The sequence below is a fragment of the Hyperolius riggenbachi genome, chromosome 12, assembly GCF_040937935.1.
Source record: "Hyperolius riggenbachi isolate aHypRig1 chromosome 12, aHypRig1.pri, whole genome shotgun sequence".
Taxonomy (NCBI): Eukaryota; Metazoa; Chordata; class Amphibia; order Anura; family Hyperoliidae; genus Hyperolius; species Hyperolius riggenbachi.
Genome location: NC_090657.1, coordinates 158,586,864 through 158,608,961, shown reverse-complemented (window position 1 = coordinate 158,608,961; position 22,098 = coordinate 158,586,864). Strand labels below are relative to the sequence as shown.

The 22,098-nt window shown below is 45.7% G+C and overlaps 1 protein-coding gene across 2 annotated transcripts in view; it reads left to right on the top strand.

Annotated features, from left to right (window-relative positions):
* The window catches only part of LOC137542170 (piezo-type mechanosensitive ion channel component 2-like), a 258,588-nt gene that overhangs the window by 43,044 nt on the left and 193,446 nt on the right, over positions 1-22,098 (top strand). Inside the window, exons 2-6 of one of the 2 annotated variants that reach the window (XM_068263889.1) lie at positions 5,620-5,716; positions 9,838-9,983; positions 18,096-18,170; positions 18,266-18,379; positions 21,996-22,091. In XM_068263889.1, the coding sequence (XP_068119990.1) occupies positions 18,316-18,379; positions 21,996-22,091 (160 nt within the window). In that variant the 5' untranslated portion in view covers positions 5,620-5,716; positions 9,838-9,983; positions 18,096-18,170; positions 18,266-18,315. The remainder of the gene's footprint in view (positions 1-5,619; positions 5,717-9,837; positions 9,984-18,095; positions 18,171-18,265; positions 18,380-21,995; positions 22,092-22,098) is intronic. The other variant, XM_068263888.1, reaches the window with a different exon arrangement.

The following is a 22,098-nucleotide window of genomic DNA, read 5'->3' as shown; positions in this document are numbered from 1 at the left end:
TCTGTGCTTACAGCTATAGTCCGTTATTAGGGCTGCAGTAGTAACTCTGATCTCTGTGCTTACAGCTATAGTCCGTTATTATGGCTGCAGTAGTAACTCTGTTTTCTGTGCACACGGCTATAGTCGATTATTATGCTCTCAGTAGTCTGTCTGTCATCCCCGATGATGACGAACACGTGAGTTTCCTTTCCATTTTAAAATGTGCTGTATCTGGTAGCTTGTCAATTATCTGCAGACATCCCAATGCTGATCATCGGCAGTTTCTGTTCTGCTGATTACATTTCTCCGGGATCTGTTATTACAGCTTTACAGACAGCTGGAGCCGGGGAGCTTAGCTTAAAGCTTTTTCCAAGGCAGTATATCAAAATATCAGATCTTGTGCCCACTAGCGTGTGTTCAATAACTGATAGTGAGAGCGCAGGAAGACAGAGGGGCTCGGGATAGACTGGGGGAAGGGGCTCAGGATAGACCGAGGGGGCTCAGGTAGACAGAGGGGTTCTAGGATAGGCAGAGGGGTCCTGGGATATACAAAGGCATCTTAGGATAGGCAGAGGGGTCCCGGGATTGGCAAAGGCGTTTTAGGATTGGCGGAGGGGTCCCGGGATTGGCGGAGGGTTCCTGGGATTGGCGGAGGGGTCCCCGCATAGGTGGAGGGGTCTCGGGATAGGTGATGCCCCAGGCAAAGGCACTTTTGTCTTCCAACCCCCAGACTAGTGAACTGCACACAGGTTGCTGCTTATACAGATAGAAAAGAAGCAGATGCTTCATAGCTCCCAAATGTCCCTTTTTCAGAGGGACAGACTGCTTTAGGGAACCCAGTCCCTCTGTCCCTCTTTCTTCTTTATTTGTCTCTCTTTCTATGTAAATACCAGTAAAACTGCCTGCCCGTTAAAGAACCGGCGCTAGGTCATGGCCACGACCCCCCCACCCCACACATGGCTGCAAACCAGGCGCACACAGGGCTGCAGCCCTCATGCAGGCTTGCCTGTGCTGTCTGAAGTCTAACCGTGTACCACAAATGCGCGCCAGTGGACACAGGAGGATTCAGGGATGCAGGAGGACGCAGAAGGATTCAGGGATGCAGGAGGAAGCAGGGAAGCAGGGGTGTGGGAGGAGGTAGGGACGCAGGAGGTTGCAGAAAGATGCAGGAACGCAGGAGGATGCAGGGACGCAGAAGAATGCAGGAACAGAGGAGGACGCAGGGGCCCAGGGAGATGCAGGGATTCCAGAGGATGCGGGGACGCAGGGGGATGCGGGGACACAGAGAGACGCAGGAGAATGCAGAAACACAGGAGGATGCAGGGACGCAGCAGGACAGGCTGCAGGATGAGGACGGAGCGTATAGACTTGGTTTCCCTTCCCCAGACTGTCCACACCAAAGTGACGAATGAGACGGCTTACATTGCATTACACAGAAGCACTGCACTTGCCATGCTTTACTATGGGCCTGTTTACATGTCTGCAGCGGACAGTGCCGGCCTGCACGATCTTTCTGGACGGCTGATTCGGCTGTCATTCATCTGGTGAACAGCAGGTCTCTGGTCTGATGAGGCAGCAGAATTCGTTACAGTACAGAATATCCATGCATTACACACACGGTACTGACCCGGTACGTGATTCCGGCCTCAGTGGACACCAGGGCTGTGGAGTCAGTACAGAAATCATCCGACACCGACTTCGACTCCTGGTACCCAAAATGTCTCTGACTCCAACTCCTTGACTCCGACTCCACAACCCTGGTGAACACGGTACTGCTCTGGTCTCGTTGGACACGGTACCGCTCTGGCCTAGGTGGACACGGTACAGCTCTGGCTTAGTTGGACACGGTACCTCTCTGGCCTAGGTGGGCATGGTACCGCTCTGGCCTAGGTGGACATGGTACTCAGTGCAGTTTCTAGGCTAAAATGCACCCAGGGCGAGGGTGTAAAAATTGCGCCCCCCCGTATAGGTAGCCAGCTATATGTCCCCCCCCACCCCCGAGTATAGGTGGCCAGGCATAGGTGAGCCAGTAAAGTTGCCCCCAGTATAGGTTAGCCAGGTAGTTGCCTCCAGTATAGGTAGCCAGTATAGTTGCCCCCAGTATATGTTAGATAGGCAGGCACCCCCCGGTATAAGTTAGATAAGTAGGTGCCCCCAGTACAGGTTAGCTAGGTAGGTGCCTCCAATATAGGTAGCCAGTATAGTTGCCCCAGCATAGGTTAGATAGGTAGGTGCCCCCAGTAAAGGTTAGTTAGGTAGATGCCCCCAGTATAGGTAGCCAGTATAGTTGCCACCTGTATAGGCTAGCTAGGTAGGTGCCCCCAATACAGGTTAGATAAGTGCCCCCAGTATAGGTTAGATAGGTAGCTGCCCCCCAGTATAGGTTAGAAAAGTAGCTGCCCCCCAGTATAGATTAGGTAGCTGCCCCTCAGTATAGGTTAGATTAGGTAGGTGCCCCCAGTATAGGTTAGATAGGTAGCTGCCCCCCAATACAGGTTAGATAAGTAAGTGCCCCCAGTATAGGTTAAATAGGTAGCTGCCCCCAGTATAGGTTAGATTAGGTAGGTGTCCCCCAGTATAGGTTAGATAGGTAGGTAGGTGCCCCCAGTATAGATTAGATTAGGTAGGTGCCCCCAGTATAGGTTAGATAGGTAGGTAGGTGCCCCCAGTATAGATTAGATTAGGTAGGTGCCCCCAGTATAGGTTAGATAGGTAGCTGCACCCCCGTATAGGTTAGATAGGTAGGTGCCCCCAGTATAGATTTGATAGGTAGGTGCCCCCCAGCATAGATTAGATAGGTAGCTGCCCCCCAGTATAGGTTAGACAGGTAGCTGCCCCCCAGTATAGGTTAGATAGGTAGCTGCCCCCGAGTACAGGTTAGATTAGGTAGGTGCCCCCCAGTATAGGATTGATAGGTAGCTGCCCCCAGTACAGGTTAGATTAGGTAGGTGCCCCCCAGTATAGGATAGATAGGTAGCTGCCCCCGAGTACAGGTTAGATTAGGTAGGTGCCCCCAGTATAGTTTAGATAGGTAGCTTCCCCAGAGGTTAAGTAGGTAGGTGCCCCCTCATAATGGCGGGGGGGGCAGAGCCGCGGGGAGGGCAGCCCGACCTCTCCCTCCCTCTCTCCGGGCCGCTCTCCGTGCTCCCCCCCTCGGACTGCAGCAGAACGGGCAGGGAAGCGCTGCAGCTGCTATACACAGTTACTCACCTCCCTGGATCCGATCACCGCTCACTAGCCGCCGGTCTCCTCCTCTGCAATGTAGCCGCTGATACATACGCTGCTTACAGGAAGCAGCGTGTGTATCAGCGGCTACATTGCAGAGGAGGAGACCGGCGGCTAGTGAGCGACGATCGGATCCAGGGAGGTGAGTAACTGTGTGTAGCAGCTGCAGCGCTTCCCTGCCCGTTAACTCTGCTGCAGTCCGAAGGGGGGGGGGGGGGGGGCATGGAGAGCGGCGCGGAGAGAGGGAGGGAGAGGTCGGGCTGCCCTCCCCGGCCACACGGGCCGCACGGCCCTAGAAACGGCCCTGATGGTACTGCTCTGGCCTAGGTGGACATGGTACCACCCTGGCCTAGGTGGACACGGTACCGCCCTGGCCTAGGTGGACACGGTACCGCTCTGGCCTAGGTGGACACGGTACCGCTCTGGCCTAGGTGGACACGGTACCGCTCTGGCCTAGGTGGACACGGTACCGCTCTGGCCTAGGTGGACACGGTACCGCTCTGGCCTAGGTGGACACAGTACCGCTCTGGCCTAGGTGGACACGGTACCGCTCTGGCCTAGGTGGACACGGTACAACTCTGGCCTAGGTGGACACGGTACAGCTCTGGCCTAGGTGGACACGGTACAGCTCTGGCCTAGGTGGATACGGTACAGCTCTGTTCTAGGTGGACACGGTACAGCTCTGGCCTAGGTGGACACGGTACCACTTTGGCCTAGGTGGACGCAGTACAGCTCTGACCTAGGTGGACACGATACCGCTCTGACCTAGGTGGACACAGCTCCCTATGTAACCACAGCATTAATCTCTCCTGTAGATAAACAGTGCGATCCAGGGGCGTTGCTAGGATACTAAGAGATCAGGGGCACTTTTGAGCACTCCAGCCAGAAAATGGGTATGGCCACGCACCAGAATGTGGGGGTGGTCATGGGTGGAGCCAAATTTACATGAACTTAAAGGGAACCTTAACTGGCGGGGAAAAAATAATTCACTTACCTGGGGGCTTTCCCAAGCCTCCTTCAGCCGTGCTGTGCCCGCGCCGGTCCTTGGGTGCCCTCCGGTCTCCCTCCGCCGCTAAGTTTAGTTTTCGGACGACTGCCAGTCGTCCTCGGGCAAAGCGTCATCTTCTTCCGGATTCCCCGTCGTAAAGAGCCGTAAAGCGCGTCCGCATGACGCGTTTGGCAGGAGGCTTGGGAAAGCCCCCAGGTAAGTGAATTATTTTTTCCCCGCCAGTTAAGGTTCCCTTTAACAGTGGTCTAAGTAGGTCTGCTCAGAAAAATGTTGAATGAAGCCCCCTCTCCATTAATACACACACAAAAAATATGCAGCATATCACATACAGTAAATGGGCAGTGTCATACAATTTTTTTAAAAATATTTCTAGCAATCAATTTTTCTGACTGATTGCAACATTTCAAAAATATGATCAATGTATCACACACCTATGTTCAATTTTTCCCCAATTATGATAAAAATAATTGGAAACGTTGAGAAAATTGCTAGGGTGTGCATATTAATAAATTGACAATCTAACACACAGCATACCATTTTTTTTAGTAAAATCGAAGAAAAATTTCCAGCATTCTGTATCGATAAAAATTGGAAAAAATGGGAAAGTTGATCTGATTTTTCAGTCAAATTAAAAAAAAAAAAAAACTCTTTCGATTTTTGGGGGGGAAATCCGATCATATTTATCGAATTGCCATAAAATAACATCATTTTATTGTATTGTGTGTGGCCACCTTAAAACCTAACTAGGCAGAGTAACCTGGCTTCTGTGCTGGCAATACTGGCTTTCTGCTGGGCGGGCTGGCCTGCTGCCAGGTTCAGGGGCAGAGCAGTCTGACCTTTTAGTGGGCCCCCTCCTATGCTCCCATGGGCCTTCCATTTAGGCACCACAACTCCCAGCATGCCACCATAGAAGAACCACAGCTCCGTGCATGCCCCCATAATGTCATCACAGCACCGAGCATAACGCCATTGATGCACTACAACGCCCAGCATGCCAGCCATTGAGGCAACACAGCTGACTTTGCCTGGGGAACATCCGGGGCACCCCAGAATAGAACCGGGGCACGTGCCACTGATCTTTGGGGCTAGCAACGCCCCTGGTGGGATCACAGCCAGGAGTTGGCAGGTCGGGACTTTCTTTGCGGCTGTAATAGAAGTCAGAGCAGTGTTATGTTTTATTCAAGTAAAACAGAAAGGACCAGCACCGCTGTCTGTAACTGCTGCCACTTGGAGCAATTAAAAGAGCTTTAATACAGACAGCGGTGCCGGTCCTTTCTGTTTTACTTGGACTGTACTCTCCAGGAGGCGCTGGGAAGAGGCCCTGGGCACGCTGCATTCTCTTATTGGAACGGTGCTCCCTTCCTTCTGTCTTTATGTTTTATTCACGCAGATCTTCTGACTTTTAGGAAGAAGCAGCTTTTCCATGGAGCGTTCAGAGGAGCGCTGTGGAAACAAGTGACAGAAGCTACAGAATGTTCCTCATGCCAAGAGATAATGCGCTGGGTAAGTACGCTGTTACTTTTGCCAATGTAGCTGCATTTTCCCTTCCAGAAGACTCAAGACTGGGCCTCTTACCGGCTCGGACAGGGGGGCTGTCTATCCTCCGAGACCTGTGTGTCCTAAAGGAGGGCTCCGGATGTTGCCTAAACACTAAGCATAGCTCTCCCTCCCCAAATCTTGTGGTCTCTGTAGAGGGCGTGTCAAAACTTGGGAAGGGAAGTGTAAATGATTCTGAGAAGATGCAAATTGTTAATGCTGATGTTATGTAAATGGATGCAGCTTGAAAATGGTTCAGTCAGATGCCATAGTAGCATTAGCTTCTGATCCTGGGTCCATTTTCAAGCTGAGTAATGATGCATAGCACTAGCATACAAATGTACAGTAACTGGTAATTATTTGTCATTAACCATTTCTAGTCAGAAGTGGTGCAGCCAACATGGAAATGATTTGCCAAACTTAGTGTTCTTTAAATATTATTTATAAAGTGCAGCCATATTCTGTACATCACCAGCACACACTGCAGTTAGTTTACCATCAGTACCGGCACAGAGTAACAGCTTATACTGTACATACTGGAGGTAGCAGAGATTAGCACACACTGCAGCTACTTTACTATCAGTACAAGCACAGAGTAACAGTTTATGATGTACATACTGGAGGCAGCAGAGATTAGCACACACTGCAGCTAGTTTACTATCAGTACAGGCACAGAGTAACAGCTTATGCTGTACATACTAGAGGCAGCAGAGATTAGCACACACTGCAGCTAGTTTTACTATCAGTACAGGCCCAGAGTAACAGATTATACTATACATACTGGAGGCAGCAGAGATCAGCACACACTGCAGCTAGTTTACTATCAGTAAAGGCACAGAGTAACAGATTATCCTGTACATGCTGGGGTAGCAGAGATCAGTATATATGATGCAGCTAATTTACTATCAGTATAGCTATAGAGTAACCGCTTATACTGCACATGCTGGGGGTACCAGAGATCAGTACACGATGCAGCTAGTTTACTATCAGTAAAGGCACAGAGTAAAAGCTTATACTGTACATACTGGAAGAAGCAGAGATCAGCACTGTAGCTAGTTTACTATCCGTACAGGCATAGAATACCAGCTTATATTGTACATACTAGAGTCAGCAGAGGTCAGCACACACTGCAGCTAGTTTACTATCAGTCCAGGCATAGAATAACAGCTTATGCTGTACATACAGGATCTTCTCAAAAAATGTGCATATTGTGATAAAGTTCATTATTTTCTGTAATGTACTGATAAACATTAGACTTTCATATATTTTAGATTCATTACACACAACTGAAGTAGTTCAAGCCTTTTGTTGTTTTAATATTGATGATTTTGGCATACAGCTCATGAAAACCCCAAATTCCTATCTCAAAAAATTAGCATATTTCATCCGACCAATAACAGAAAAGTGTTTTTAAAACAAAAAAAGCCAACCTTCAAAAAATTATGTTCAGTTATGCACTTAATACTTGATCGGGAATCCTTTTGCAGAAATGACTGCTTCAATGGGGCGTGGTATGGAGGCAATCAGCCTGTGGCACTGCTCAGGTGTTATTGAGGCCCAGGATGCTTCGATAGCGGCCTTAAGCTCATCCAGAGTGTTGGGTCTTGCGTCTCTCGACTTTCTCATCACAATATCCCACAGATTCTCTATGGGGTTCAGGTCAGGAGAGTTGGCAGGCCAATTGAGCACAGTAATACCATGGTCAGTAAACCATTTACCAGTGTTTTTGGCACTGTGAGCAGGTGCCAGGTCGTGCTGAAAAATTAAATCTTCATCTCCATAAAGCTTTTCAGCAGATGGAAGTGCTCCAAAATCTCCTGATAGCTAGCTACATTGACCCTGCCCTTGATAAAACACAGTGGACCAACACCAGCAGCTGACATGGCACCCCAGACCATCACTGACTGTGGGTACTTGACACTGGACTTCAGGCATTTTGGCATTTCCCTCTCCCCAGTCTTCCTCCAGACTCTGGCACCTTGATTTCCGAATGACATGTAAAAGTTGTTTTCATCCTAAAAAAGTACTTTGGACCACTGAGCAACAGTCCAATGCTGCTTCTCTGTAGCCCAGGTCAGGCGCCTCTGCCGCTGTTTCTGGTTCAAAAGTGGGTTCATGCTTCCATCTGCTGAAAAGCTTTATGGAGATGAAGATTTCATTTTTTAGCATGACCTGGCACCAGCTCACAGTGCCAAAAACACTGGTAAATGGTTTACTGACCATGGTATTACTGTGCTCGATTGGCCTGCCAACTCTCCTGACCTGAACCCCATAGAGAATCTATGGGATATTGTGAAGAGAAAGTTAAGAGACGCAAGACCCAACACTCTGGATGAGCTTAAGGCCGCTATCGAAGCATCCTGGGCCTCCATACCACCTGAGCAGTGCTACAGGCTGATTGCCTACATGCCACGCCACACTGAAGCAGTCATTTCTGCAAAAGGATTCCCGACCAAGTATTGAGCGCATAACTGAACATAATTATTTAAAAGTTGACTTTTTTTGTTTTAAAAACACTTTTCTTTTATTGGTCGGATGAAATATGCTAATTTTTTGAGATAGGAAATTTGGGTTTTCATGAGCTGTATGCCAAAATCATCAATATTAAAACAACAAAAGGCTTGAACTACTTCAGTTGTGTGTAATGAATCTAAAATATATGAAAGTCTAATGTTTATCAGTACATTACAGAAAATAATGAACTTTATCACAATATGCTAATTTTTTGAGAAGATCCTGTACTGGAGTCAGAGGAGGTCAGCACACACTGCAGCTAGTTTACTATCATTACAAGCACAGAGTAACAGCTTACACTGTACATACAGGAGATAGCAGAGACGAGCACACACAGCAGCTAGACTATTAGTACAGGCACAGAGTAACAGCTTATACTGTACATACTGGAGGCAGCAGAGATCAGAACATGCTGCAGCTAGTTTACCATCAGTACAGGCATAAAAGTAACGACTTATACTGTACACACTTGAGGTAGCAGAGATCAGCACATGCTGCAGCTAGGTTACTATTGGTACAGACACAGTGTAACAGCTTATACTGTACATACAGGAGGTAGCAGAGATTAGCACACACTGCAGCTAGTTTACTATTAGTACTGGTACAGAGTAGGAGCTTATATTGTATATATTGGAGGTAGCAGAGATCAGCACACACTGCAGCTAGTTCACTATCAGTACAAGCACAGAGTAACAGCTTATACTGTACATAGTGGAGGCAGCAGAGATCAGTGCATGCTACAGCTAGTCCACTATCAGTACAGTACAGGCACAGAGTAGCAGCTTATACTGTACATAGTGGAGGCAGCAGAGATCAGTGCATGCTACATCTAGTTTACTATCAGTACAGTACAGGCACAGAGTAGCAGCTTATACTGTGCATACTGGAGGTAGCAGAGATCAGTGCATGCTACAGCTAGTTCACTATCAGTACAGTACAGGCACAGAGTAGCAGCTTATACTGTGCATACTGGAGGTAGCAGAGATCAGCACACACTGCAGCAAGTTTACTATCAGTACAGGCACAGAGTAACGGCTTATACTGTACATACTGGAGGCTGCAGAGATCAACACACACTGCAGCTGGTTTACTATCACATGAACACACTCGTATAGGATCTCTAATGCTTTAAAGAAGTGTATCTGTACTGCCAATTAAAAATGGATAGACCTCTCGCTGGTACATTGCAGTGAGCCATTCTCTGTAGAATATTCCCTTTACCTCTGTACAGGGAGTGTAATGGTTCAACATTGATGGAAGGGAACATACATAGGTGATGTGAGAGATGAGCGAGTGACATGTGACTCTGTACACTGTATACACACTCTCTAGTGACAATAGTGACAGTACTCCCCTCTGGGGTTTATCATCCTCCATGCAGTGTGTACGTGGTTTGGATTTGGGCCAATCCCAATCAGCTGGAGATGTGTCCGATTTGCTCAATCCCAAGCTGCATACGCTTTGCATGAAATTAACATGAGACCTGAAAACATTAGCATCTCATTATTTGTCTGTAGTCAGAAGTAATTGTTCTGTTTATGCTTCTCGCTCGATGTGTGTTTTAATATTTAAAGGTGATGGGAAAGCCTTTTGAGGCTGGTGGAGTGTAAAGTGCCTCATCTGGCTGCAGAGACGCCTGGTCATTCCTTTGCTGATGGACAGAGGCAAGGCCAGAAACCTCATTGCCTCTGTGGGATCTGAAGCGGGTACCACAGATCAGGTAAGGCCTTTATGTTTATTCGTGTTTGTTGTGTCTGCACAGCTGGTTTATGTGTTGTGTTATTAGTATTTGTTGTCTGTGCAGCTGGTTTCTGTGTTGTGTTATTAGTGTTTGTTGTGTCTGTGCAGCTGGATTATGTGCTGTGTTATTAGTATTTGTTGTATCTGAGCAGCTGGTTTCTGTGTTGTGTTATTTGTGTTTGTTGCCTCTGTGCAGCTGGTTTATGTGTTGTGTTATTAGTGTTTGTTGTGTCTGTGCAGCTGGTTTGTGTGCTGTGTTATTAGTGTTTGTTGTGTCTGTGCAGCTGGTTTATGTGTTGTTGTTAGTTTTTGTTGTGTCTGTGCATTTGGTTTATGTGCTGTGTTATTAGTGTTTGTTGTGCCTGTGCAGCTGGTTTATATGTTGTGTCATTAGTGTTTGTTGTGTCTGTGCAGCTAGTTTATGTGTTGTGTTATTAGTGTTTGTTGTGCCTGCGCAGTTGGTTTATATGTTGTGTTATTAGTGTTTGTTGTGTCTGTGCAGCTAGTTTATGTGTTGTGTTATTAGTGTTTGTTGTGTCTGTGCAGCTGGTTTATGTGCTGAGTTATTAGCGTTTGTTGTGCCTGTGCAGCTGGTTTATGTGTTGTGTTATTAGTGTTTGTTGCCTCTGTGCAGCTGGTTTATGTGTTGTGTTATTAGTGTTTGTTGTGTCTGTGCAGCTGGTTTGTGTGCTGTGTTATTAGTGTTTGTTGTGTCTGTGCAGCTGGTTTGTGTGTTGTGTTATTAGGGTTTGTTGTGTCTGTGCATTTGGTTTATATGCTGTGTTATTAGTGTTTGTTGTGTCTGTGCAGCTGGTTTATGTGTTGTGTTATTAGTGCTTGTTGTGTCTGTGCAGCTGGTTTATGTGTTGTGTTATTAGTGTTTGTTGCCTCTGTGCAGCTGGTTTATGTGTTGTGTTATTAGTGTTTGTTGTGTCTGTGCAGCTGGTTTGTGTGCTGTGTTATTAGTGTTTGTTGTGTCTGTGCAGCTGGTTTGTGTGTTGTGTTATTAGGGTTTGTTGTGTCTGTGCATTTGGTTTATATGCTGTGTTATTAGTGTTTGTTGTGTCTGTGCAGCTGGTTTATGTGTTGTGTTATAAGGGTTTGTTGTGTCTGTGCAGCTGGTTTAAGTGTTGTGTTATTAGTGCTTGTTGTGTCTGTGCAGCTGGTTTATGTGCAGAGATATTAGCGTTTGTTGTGCCTGTGCAGCTGGTTTATATGATGTGTTATATTGTTCTTAGTGTTTGTTGTGTTTGTTCAGCTGGTGTATGTCTTGTGTTTGTTGTGTCTGTGCAGCTGGTTTATGTGCGGAGTTATTAGCGTTTGTTGTGCCTGTGCAGCTGGTTTATATGATGTGTTATATTGTTATTAGTGTTTGTTGTGTTTGTTAAGCTGGTGTATGTCTTGTGTTTGTTGTGTCTGTGCAGCTGGTTTATGTGCTGTGTTATTAGTGTTATTACTGTCTTCTTCTTCTTCTGCAATTTTCTTGTCCTTTTCTTCTTCTGTCATTCTCCTGTCCTCTTATTTTCTTCTTTATTCTGTTTCTTTTCTTCTTCTGTACTCTTTTTCTGTCATTCTTCATTTCATTTCTTTTCTTATTTTGTTCTCCTTCTGTCCTCTTTTCTTGCTCTGCAATTATTCTGTCTTCTTTTCTGCAATTTTGTCTTCTTCTTTTCTTCTTCTGTCTTGCTTCTTTTTTTGTTGTTTTTTTTTCCTTCTGTTTTTCTTGTGTTCTCATTTTATATCTCTGTAAGTAAGCATTCACCTTCCCTCTTTTTTTTCTTCCTCTGTAATCATTCTCCTTCTCCTTAAAGAGACACTGAAGCGAAAAAAAAATATGATATAATGAATTGGTTGTGTACTATGAATAATTACTAGAAGATTAGCAGCAAAGAAAATATTCTCATATTTTTATTTTCAGGTATATAGTGTTTTTTCTAACATTGCATCATTCTCTAATATGTGCAGATTACACAACACTCAGCATTCAAAATGATTCTTTCAGAGCAGTCTGTGAACTATTGACCTCTCCTCTGGCAGAGAAAAAGTAAATAGTTCAAGAACAGTTGAGATAATAAAAGTCAGATAACAGCCCTCTCCACGACTTTGAAAGTAGTAGAGCTTAATGGCTTGTTTGCATAGAGATAACAACTGGAGTTTCTTAACTCTTCAGGTGGCCATACACTGGCCCGATTCCCGGCCGTTTCGACAGCAGATTCGATCCTGGGATCGAATCTGCTGCCAATCGTTCGCGGTAAACGCCGCCGACGATCCGATTTCCTCCCGAAATCGGATCGGTCCGTCGATCGCGCCGTGCGGGAAATTACCCTCGATCGCCCGCGGTTAAGTGCGCGTCGCTAGCGGCGGCCGATCCGATGAAAAATACATTACCTGATGCGGGCTCCCGGGCGTCTTCTCTGCATCTCCTCAGCGCTGCACCCGCTCCATCCCGGCGCTTCCTGGGTCACTGCAGTGACCCAGGAAGTTCAAATAGAGGGCGCTCTATTTGAACTTCCTGGTCACGGAGTGACACAGGAAGCGCCGGGATGGAGCGAGTGCAGCGCTGAGAAGATGCAGAGAAGACGCCCGGGAGCCCGCATCAGGTAATGTATACGGGGGGGGGGGGGGACAGGCGGCAGGAGCAGCTGAACAGATTGTGATCGGTTTCAGGCTGAAATCGATTCACAATCTGTTTGCAGTAAAGGCAGCCATACGATCCCTATCTGATCAGATTCGATCAGATAGGGATCTGTCAGCTGGTCGATCTGATGGCACATCGACCAGTGTATGGCTGCCTTTCCTGTACTGGAAACAATTAGACTGATGTATCTGATCTTAATGTTTTATTTCTTAGCTGTACTACACATACAAATCATAATATCATAATTTTATTTTCGCTTCAGTGTCTCTTTAACTCTTTTCTTATTCTGTCCTTTTCTTCATCTGTCTTCTTGTGTTATCGTTATGTCCTCTTCTTTTCTTCTTCTGTCATCTTCCTTTCTTCTCCTTTCATTCCTCTTTCCTCATCTTTTCATCTTCTGCATTTTGTCCTCTTCTTTTCTTCCTCTGTTTTTTTATTTTCTTTATCTGTTTTTCTTATATTCTCAGTTTCATCTGTAAATATTCCTCTTCTCTCTCTCCTTTTCTCCATTTTTTTTTCTTTTCTTCTTCTGCCATTCTTTGGACTTCCTCTTTTGTTATCCTTCGGTCCTCTCCTTTTTTTTTTTTTTTTGTGTCTTCCTTCTTTTCGCCTTTTTTTTTTCTTCACAATTAGACTGTCCTATTCTTTTCTTACTCTGTCCTCTTCTTTTTCTTCTTATATCCACTTTTCTTCCTCTGTCATTTTTCTTCCACCATATGTGCCCCCCTTCCCCCCTCACCATACTATAAACTTATAATCTCCACGTCTTTCTGCAAGTCCCAAAACACACACACACACACACACACACACACACACACACACACACACACACACACACACACACACACACACACACACCACACTTTTGCAAGGAACCCTGCAGTGTTGTGGACCAGATGGGCTGGTATTGCTCAAAGGGCAGAACCTCACACCATCCCTGGGGAATAGCAGCCTGCATGGGTGGTGAGGTTAATAAGGCTTGTAACGAGTGGCTGTGCTTATATTTACATTTTGTTGCAAATAATGCAAAGCAAGTAAAATAAAAGCACTTTATCCCCTACTACACAATTAGTTGAGAAATGTTAAGTTGGGCTGACATTACAGCAGTGTGATGTCTGGGGATCTATAGGGGAAGTTGCACACTAAAGGTGGCCACACACCATACAATTTAAAAAAAAATCTGTTCAATTTAAGAATTGCAATCAATTTTTCTGACTGATTGTAACATTTCAAAAATATGACCAATGTACCACACACCTGTGTTCAATTTTTCCTCAATTATGATAAAAATGATTGGAAACTGAGAAAATTGCTAGGGTGTGTATATTAATAAATTGACAATCTAACACACACCATACAGATTGAAGAAAAAATATCTGGCATTCTGGATCGATAAAAATCGAAGAAAACAGGAAATTCAATCGGATTTTCCAGTCGAATGAAAAAAAAACTTTCAGTCTTTCCGGAGATCCGATCGTTTTTATTGAATTGCCGTAAAATCAGATCATTTTATTGTATGGTGTGTGGCCACCTTAAGTAGTAGTTCCCTTTTCATTACAGCAGTCATGTGTGTGCGTGCGTGACGTGTAGCAGAGATGGAAGGTGAGGTGAGGAGTGGGATGTGATAGCAGTGTGTGTGTGTGTGTGTAGTGTGTGCGTGCACAGTGTCTTTGCGTGTAGCAGAGATGGAAGATTAGGTAAGGTGTGGGATGTGATAGATGACCCTGTGATTGTACTAGGAGCAGTGTGTGTGTACAGTGTGTGCGTGCACAATGGTGTGTACATTGTGTTTGTACAGTGTTTGTGTGTGTAATGTGTGTGTAGCAGAGATGGAAGATCAGGTGAGGAGTGGGATGTGATAGCTGTGTGTGTGTACAGTATGTGTGTGTGTGTGTGTGTGTGTATACAGTGTGTGTAGCAGAGATGGATGGTCAGGTGTGGAGTGGGATATGATAGCCCTGTGATTGTACTGGGAGCAGTGTGTGTGTGTGTGTGTGTGTGTGTGTGTGTGTGTGTGTATACAGTGTGTACACAGTGTGTGTATACAGTGTGTACACAGTGTGTGTGTGTGTGTGTGTGTGTGTGTGTGTGTGTAGTAGAGATGGAGGGTCAGGTGAGGAGTGGGATAGGATAGCCCTGTGATTGTACTGGGAGCAGTGTGTGTGTGTGTATACAGTGTGTACACAGTGTGTGTGTAGCAGAGATGGAGGGTCAGGTGAGGAGTGGGATATGATAGCACTGTGATTGTACTGGGAGCAGTGTGTGTGTGTATACAGTGTGTGTGTAGCAGAGATGGAGGGTCAGGTGAGGAGTGGGATATGATAGCACTGTGATTGTACTGGAAGCAGTGTGTGTGTGTGTGTGTGTGTGTGTGTGTGTGTGTATACAGTGTGTACACAGTGTGTGTGTAGAAGAGATGGAGGGTGAGGTGAGGAGTGGGATATGATAGCCCTGTGATTGTACTGGGAGCAGTGTGTGTGTGTGTGTGTGTGTGTGTGTGTGTGTGTGTGTGTGTGTGTGTGTGTGTGTATACACAGTGTGTACACAGTGTGTGTGTAGCAGAGATGGAGGGTCAGGTGAGGAGTGGGATAGGATTGTCCTGTGATTGTACTGGGAGCAGTGTGTGTGTGTGTGTATACAGTGTGTACACAGTGTGTGTGTAGTAGAGATGGAGGGTCAGGTGAGGAGTGGGAAATGATAGCCCTGTGGTTGTACTGGGAGCAGTGTGTGTGTGTGTGTGTGTGTGTGTGTGTGTGTGTGTGTGTGTGTGTGTGTGTGTGTGTACAGTGTGTACACAGTGTGTGTGTAGCAGAGATGGAGGGTCAGGTGAGGAGTGGGATATGATAGCACTGTGATTGTACTGGGAGCAGTGTGTGTGTACACAGTGTGTGTGTAGTAGAGATGGAGGGTCAGGTGAGGAGTGGGATAGGATAGCCCTGTGATTGTACATGCGAGCAGTGTGTGTGTGTGTGTGTGTGTGTGTGTGTACACAGTGTGTGTGTAGTAGAGATGGAGGGTCAGGTGAGGAATGGGATAGGATAGCCCTGTGATTGTACTGGGAGCAGTGTGTGTGTGTATACAGTGTGTACACAGTGTGTGTGTAGTAGAGATGGAGGGTCAGGTGAGGAGTGGGATAGGATAGCCCTGTGATTGTACTGGGAGCAGTGTGTGTGTGTGTGTGTGTGTGTGTGTGTGTGTGTGTGTGTGTGTGTGTGTGTGTGTGTGTGTATACAGTGTGTACACAGTGTGTGTGTAGTAGAGATGGAGGGTCAGGTGAGGAGTGGGATATGATAGCACTGTGATTGTACTGGGAGCAGTGTGTGTGTACACAGTGTGTGTGTAGTAGAGATGGAGGGTCAGGTGAGGAGTGGGATAGGATAGCCCTGTGATTGTACTGGGAGCAGTGTGTGTGTGTGTGTGTATACAGTGTGTACATAGTGTGTGTGTAGTAGAGATGGAGGGTCAGGTGAGGAGTGGGATAGGATAGCCCTGTGATTGTACTGGGAGCAGTGTGTGTGTGTGTGTGTGTGTGTGTGTGTGTGTGTGTGTGTGTGTGTGTGTGTGTGTGTGTGTGTGTGTGTGTGTGTGTGTGTGTGTGTGTGTGTGTGTGTGTGTGTACAGTGTGTACACAGTGTGTGTGGTAGCAGAGATGGAGGGTCAGGTGAGGAGTGGGATATGATAGCACTGTGATTGCACTGGGAGCAGTGTGTGTGTGTGTGTGTGTGTGTGTACAGTGTATACAGTGTGTACAGTGTGTACACAGTGTGTGTGTGTGTGTGTGTGTGTGTGTGTGTGTGTGTGTGGTAGAGATGGAGGGTCAGGTGAGGAGTGGGATATGATAGCACTGTGATTGTACTGGGAGCAGTGTGTGTGTGTGTGTGTGTGTGTCACTGTGATTGTACTGGGAGCAGTGTGTGTGTGTGTGTGTGTGTGTGTGTGTGTGTGTGTGTGTGTGTGTGTGTGTGTGTGTGTGTGTGTGTGTGTGTAGCAGAGATGGAGGGTCGGGTGAGGAGTGGGATAGGATAGCCCTGTGATTGTACTGGGAGCAGTGTGTGTGTGTGTGTATACAGTGTGTACACAGTGTGTGTGTAGAAGAGATGGAGGGTCAGGTGAGGAGTGGGATATGGTAGCCCTGTGATTGTACTGGGAGCAGTGTGTGTGTGTGTGTGTGTGTGTGTGTGTGTGTGTGTGTGTGTGTGTGTGTGTGTGTGTGTGTGTGTGTGTGTGTGTGTGTGTGTACACAGTGTGTGTGTAGCAGAGATGGAGGGTCAGGTGAGGAGTGGGATATGATAGCCCTGTGATTGTACTGGGAGCAGTGTGTGTGTGTGTGTGTGTGTGTGTGTGTGTGTGTGTGTGTGTGTGTAGCAGAGATGGAGGGTCAGGTGAGGAGTGGGATATGATAGCACTGTGATTGTACTGGGAGCAGTGTGTGTGTGTGTGTGTGTGTGTGTGTGTGTGTGTGTGTGTGTATACAGTGTGTACACAGTGTGTGTGTAGTAGAGATGGAGGGTCAGGTGAGGAGTGGGATAGGATAGCCCTGTGATTGTACTGGGAGCAGTGTGTGTGTGTGTGTGTGTGTGTGTGTGTGTGTGTGTGTGTGTGTGTGTGTTTGTGTGTATACAGTGTGTACACAGTGTGTGTGTGGTAGCAGAGATGGAGGGTCAGGTGAGGAGTGGGATATGATAGCACTGTGATTGTACTGGGAGCAGTGTGTGTGTGTGTATACAGTGTGTACACAGTGTGTGTGTAGCAGAGATGGAGGGTCAGGTGAGGTGTGGGATATGATAGCCCTGTGATTGTACTGGGAGCAGTGTGTGTGTGTGTGTACACAGTGTGTGTGTGTAGTAGAGATGGAGGGTCAGGTGAGGAGTGGGATAGGATAGTCCTGTGATTGTACTGGGAGCAGTGTGTGTGTGTGTGTGTATACAGTGTGTACACAGTGTGTGTGTAGAAGAGATGGAGGGTCAGGTGAGGAGTGGGATAGGATAGCCCTGTGATTGTACTGGGAGCAGTGTGTGTGTGTGTGTGTATACAGTGTGTACACAGTGTGTGTGTAGAAGAGATGGAGGGTCAGGTGAGGAGTGGGATAGGATAGCCCTGTGATTGTACTGGGAGCAGTGTGTGTGTGTGTGTGTATATATACAGTGTGTACACAGTGTGTGTGTAGCAGAGATGGAGGGTCAGGTGAGGAGTGGGATATGATAGCACTGCGAACAGTGTGTGTGTGTATATACAGTGTGTGTGTAGCAGAGATGGAGGGTCAGGTGAGGAGTGGGATATGATAGCACTGCGAGCAGTGTGTGTGCGTGTGTGTGTGTGTGTATACAGTGTGTACACAGTGCGTGTGTAGTAGAGATGGAGGGTCAGGTGAGGAGTGAGATGTGATAGCCCTGTGAATTGTCCAGAGAGTAGTGCAATGTGAGGGCATATAGATCAATATGTTCCTTCCCTCAGCTCCCAGACACCTCCCCTCACTGCTGAGCTCACCTCTCAGTCCCCGGCTTTCCTCTGACCAGGCTGGACCTCTAGGTGAGTCTCCTGCTATTGCTTTGTGATGGAAGTTTATGGAATGTTCATAGTTGGCCCACAACAGCCAGCCTGACCAGAGCTGTGACTTTCTGCAGGTGTGTGAGATGTCCCTGTCGCTGTGACCTGACTGCCCACCAGCCAGAGGATGGCTAATGAACTTCTGTGTGGTCTGGTCTTCCGGTTCTGCCTCCCCGCCTGCTTACTGGCAGGTAGGTAACACTCTCTAACCTACCTCTCGGGGTACTTCCACGCTACATCAGCCCCAGTGCAATGGACATACAATCGCAGTTCAGTTCAGTTCAGTTATATTGCTACGTTCACAGCGCCGCATTGGCAGCATTGTGCAATGGATCCCATTGGAATGACTGGAGGCATGCTGTGCGTTTACGGACGCCGGTGGAGCATCGCGCTCGCAATGTGACCTTTTAACATCTTTGTTTTCGGGAGGCACAATGTAGCATCCATAGTGTGAAAGTACACTTCCTCCGGCTGTCATATTCTCTCTCACTGGACCTCATTCAATTCACTTGGGCTCATATGCAATGAAGATTTTCTGCTGAGCTTTCTTAGGTTATATTTTCACAACTTGTCATAAAACGCCTATTACGCCACCAGCAAGCAAGAAAATACTCAAAATAAATTTGATAGTACTTTTTCAACAACTTTTGGGTAATTTTTCAATTGTAAAAGGCTGAAATGTTAGTTTAAAGAGGAGATAAAAATTGTCTCCTAGGGGATAACTAGGTGAAAAAATGTACCGTGATTGCATATGGGCCTTTATCTCCTAACTTTTCTCAAGGGGATTATTTTTTATCTTCGGTTTAAAACAACTTTTCAGCTCTCTGCAATTGAAAAAGTACCAACAAGTAGGTGAAAAAATGCTATCAAAATTATTCTGAGTATTTTGTGGCTTGCTGGTGGCTTAAAGGCTTTTGATTGATAAGATGTGAAATTTAACTTAGAGAAAACTCAGGAGACAAAGTGAATTGATGAAGGGTCTCTCTCTTACTGATTCCCTATCTATATGGTGCAGGGACCTCTTTGCAGGAGTTGATCGCACATTGATAGCTTCTCCAGTAGATCCCGCAGTCACAAGTATCACCTTGCACCACTGGGATGTTGGGCTCGGATCTTGGCCAGGAAAGTGCATGGAGGGTGTACATGCTCCAGTGTATTTGTGGGGTTCATCCGGGCACTTCCCAAAAACTTACTGGCAGGTTATTTGGTTTATCCCCATAAAATTTGTTGTAAGGTGACCACTAATGGTAAACTTTTAAGCAAATAATCAGCTGAGCGATTGGAAATAAAATGTTCAGGAACTTACATAGGCGTCAGGCAGGATAAATGACCATAAAATAGCATAGAATGGGGGTATTGGATGACTTACTTTCCCAATGAAGACACAATAGTAGTATATAATAAAATACTTTTTATTCTTACTCCAACAAACTCTGCAACCCCTTTTTATGGGTCTATAGCCCGCTTCCTCAAGCAAGATACAATTGGCAGCAACTCTGATGTGTCAAAAGCATGTGTTGCGCCTCTGTGAAATAAAATGTTGTCTTTTATGTTGGTGCTATATAACTTCAATACTACTATCCCTATCAGTCATAAACACATCGTAGTAGCAATGATAATAATAATATAGCTGTCGTTTTTTTTATCTGTCTCAATTAAAGGACAACTGAAGTGAGAAGAATATGGAGGTTGCCATATTTATTTTGAAAAATACCAGTTGCCTGGCAGCCCTGCTGGTCCTTTGGCTGCAGTAGTGTCTGAATCACACCAGAAACAAGCATGCAGCTAATCTTGTCAGATTTTTTTAATGTTAAAAACACCTGATCTGCTGCATGCTTGTTCAGGGACTATGGCTAAAGGTATTAGACGCAGAGGATCAGCAGGGCTGGTATTGCTAAAAGGAAATAAATAAGGCAGCTTCCATACCCCTCTTATTACAGTTGTCCTCTAAATGAACCCGGAGTGAGAGCTCTAAGGAGGCTGCCATATTTATTTCCTTGTAAACAATACTAGTTGCTTGGGTGTCCTGTTGATCCTCTGCCTCCAGTACTTGCAGTCATAGCCCCTGAACAAGCATGCAGATCAGGTGCCCTGACTGAAGTTTGACTAGATTAGCTGCATGCTGGTTTCAGGTGTGTGATTCAGACACGACTGCAGCCAAATAGACCAGCAGAACAGCCAGGCAACTGGTATTGTTTAAAAGGAAATAAATGTGGCAGCCTCCTTATCCCTCTCACTACAGTTGTCCTGTAACCTGTAGCCGACCGCATCACACCAAAGGGTAAATCTGCAGCAAGCTGGGAATATTTTTCCGATCTGAACAGACTACAAATTCTTATTCAATGAAAACTGTTCTATTGAAATGCTTTAATTGCTAATGATTATTTTGCAATAGGAATTTGCAGTGGAATTGGGCCTTACAGAAAATCCTAAAAACCTCCCATGACTGGATGGACTAGCTGTTTTGAATCTATATACTGTGTGTATATGTTTAAAGTGGTCTGAAACTTAGTATTTCTTCTTTGTGCTAAAAGACTTCTTATAGCCTTGAACCTACTAGCACAGATATTTTTGTGGCAGAACAGCATTCAAACAGTTAAACACAGCACTTTGTCCTGCACTGGAAATCCCCTTCAGCTTATAATATGCATCTGTAGAGGAGATAACATCTTTTGTTTACATTCCAATGTTGTTACATTCTTAGGTGTGCTGAAAATGGGCTCTCTGTGCTTCAAGCATGCACACCGTTTAAAAGAGCTCAAAAGAAGATTTTAATACATAATAAAAAGCAGCTTGAATAAAATGCAATGGCGGCTTTCAGAGCAGATAAACTGTACTTTGGAAACTTGTAATTTGTAAAAAAAAAATATTTCTCGTGCGTAAAAGTAAATATGGTAACTGTATGGGTAATAAGTAGTAGGAAAACACATTTTATTGAATGTTATGTCAAATTTTCAGACCACTTTAAATTTTTACAGATTTTCATAACGGTCATTTTGAAATGTGTGCCCCGATTTTTAGCATCTGATACCCCGTCCCTAATCATATGTCTTCATAAAGAGAAATACACTTACAAACCAGTTAAGTGACTCTTTAATTTGCAGGTATTTCTTGGGTTTTGGGCTGGGATTTTGGTTTGTGTGAATCCAAAGATGATGTATAGCAGAATGTGCACAGCCAGATCTCTCGTGTTTCTTTAGTTTGCAGGTATGTCTTGTGATTTTAGGCTGGGATTTTGGGATGTGATTTTAGGCTGGGATTTTGGCATTTGATTTTAGGTTGGGATTATGGGCTGTAAATTTGGGCTGTATGAATCCACAGATCATGTGTAGCAGAATATGCACAGTCAGGTCACTCGTGACTCTCTAGTTCGCATGTATTTTGGGTTGTGTGAATTCAAAAATGATGTATAGCAGAATGTGCACAGCCAGGTCTCTCGTGTCTCTTTCGTTTGCAGGTATGTATTGTGATTTTGGGTTGTAATGTTGGGCTAAGATTTTGGGCTGTATGAATCCACAGATGATGATGTATAGCAAAATGTGCACAGCCAGGTCTCTCGTGTCTCTTTAGTTTGCAGGTATGTATTGTGATTTTGGGCTGTGATTTTGGGCTATATGAATCCACAGATGATGTATAGCAGAATGTGCTTAGCCAGGTCTCTCATGTCTCAGTAATTTCCCTGTGTGCACCGCAGTGTAAGCCAAACCCTGGAACACTCTGTTGTAGTTCCAGGAAGGAGAAGTCCCGATATAAATTGTCAATAGCCGCAGATTAACTCTCTTCCCCTCGGTGCCTCGTGTCTTCTAGCAATATGCATCCGATTCAATGGCTTCTCCCTCATCTACTACATCTACCTGATACTCATCCCTCTGCTATCAAAACCAACATACAGCTCCATGAAAGGTGAGTG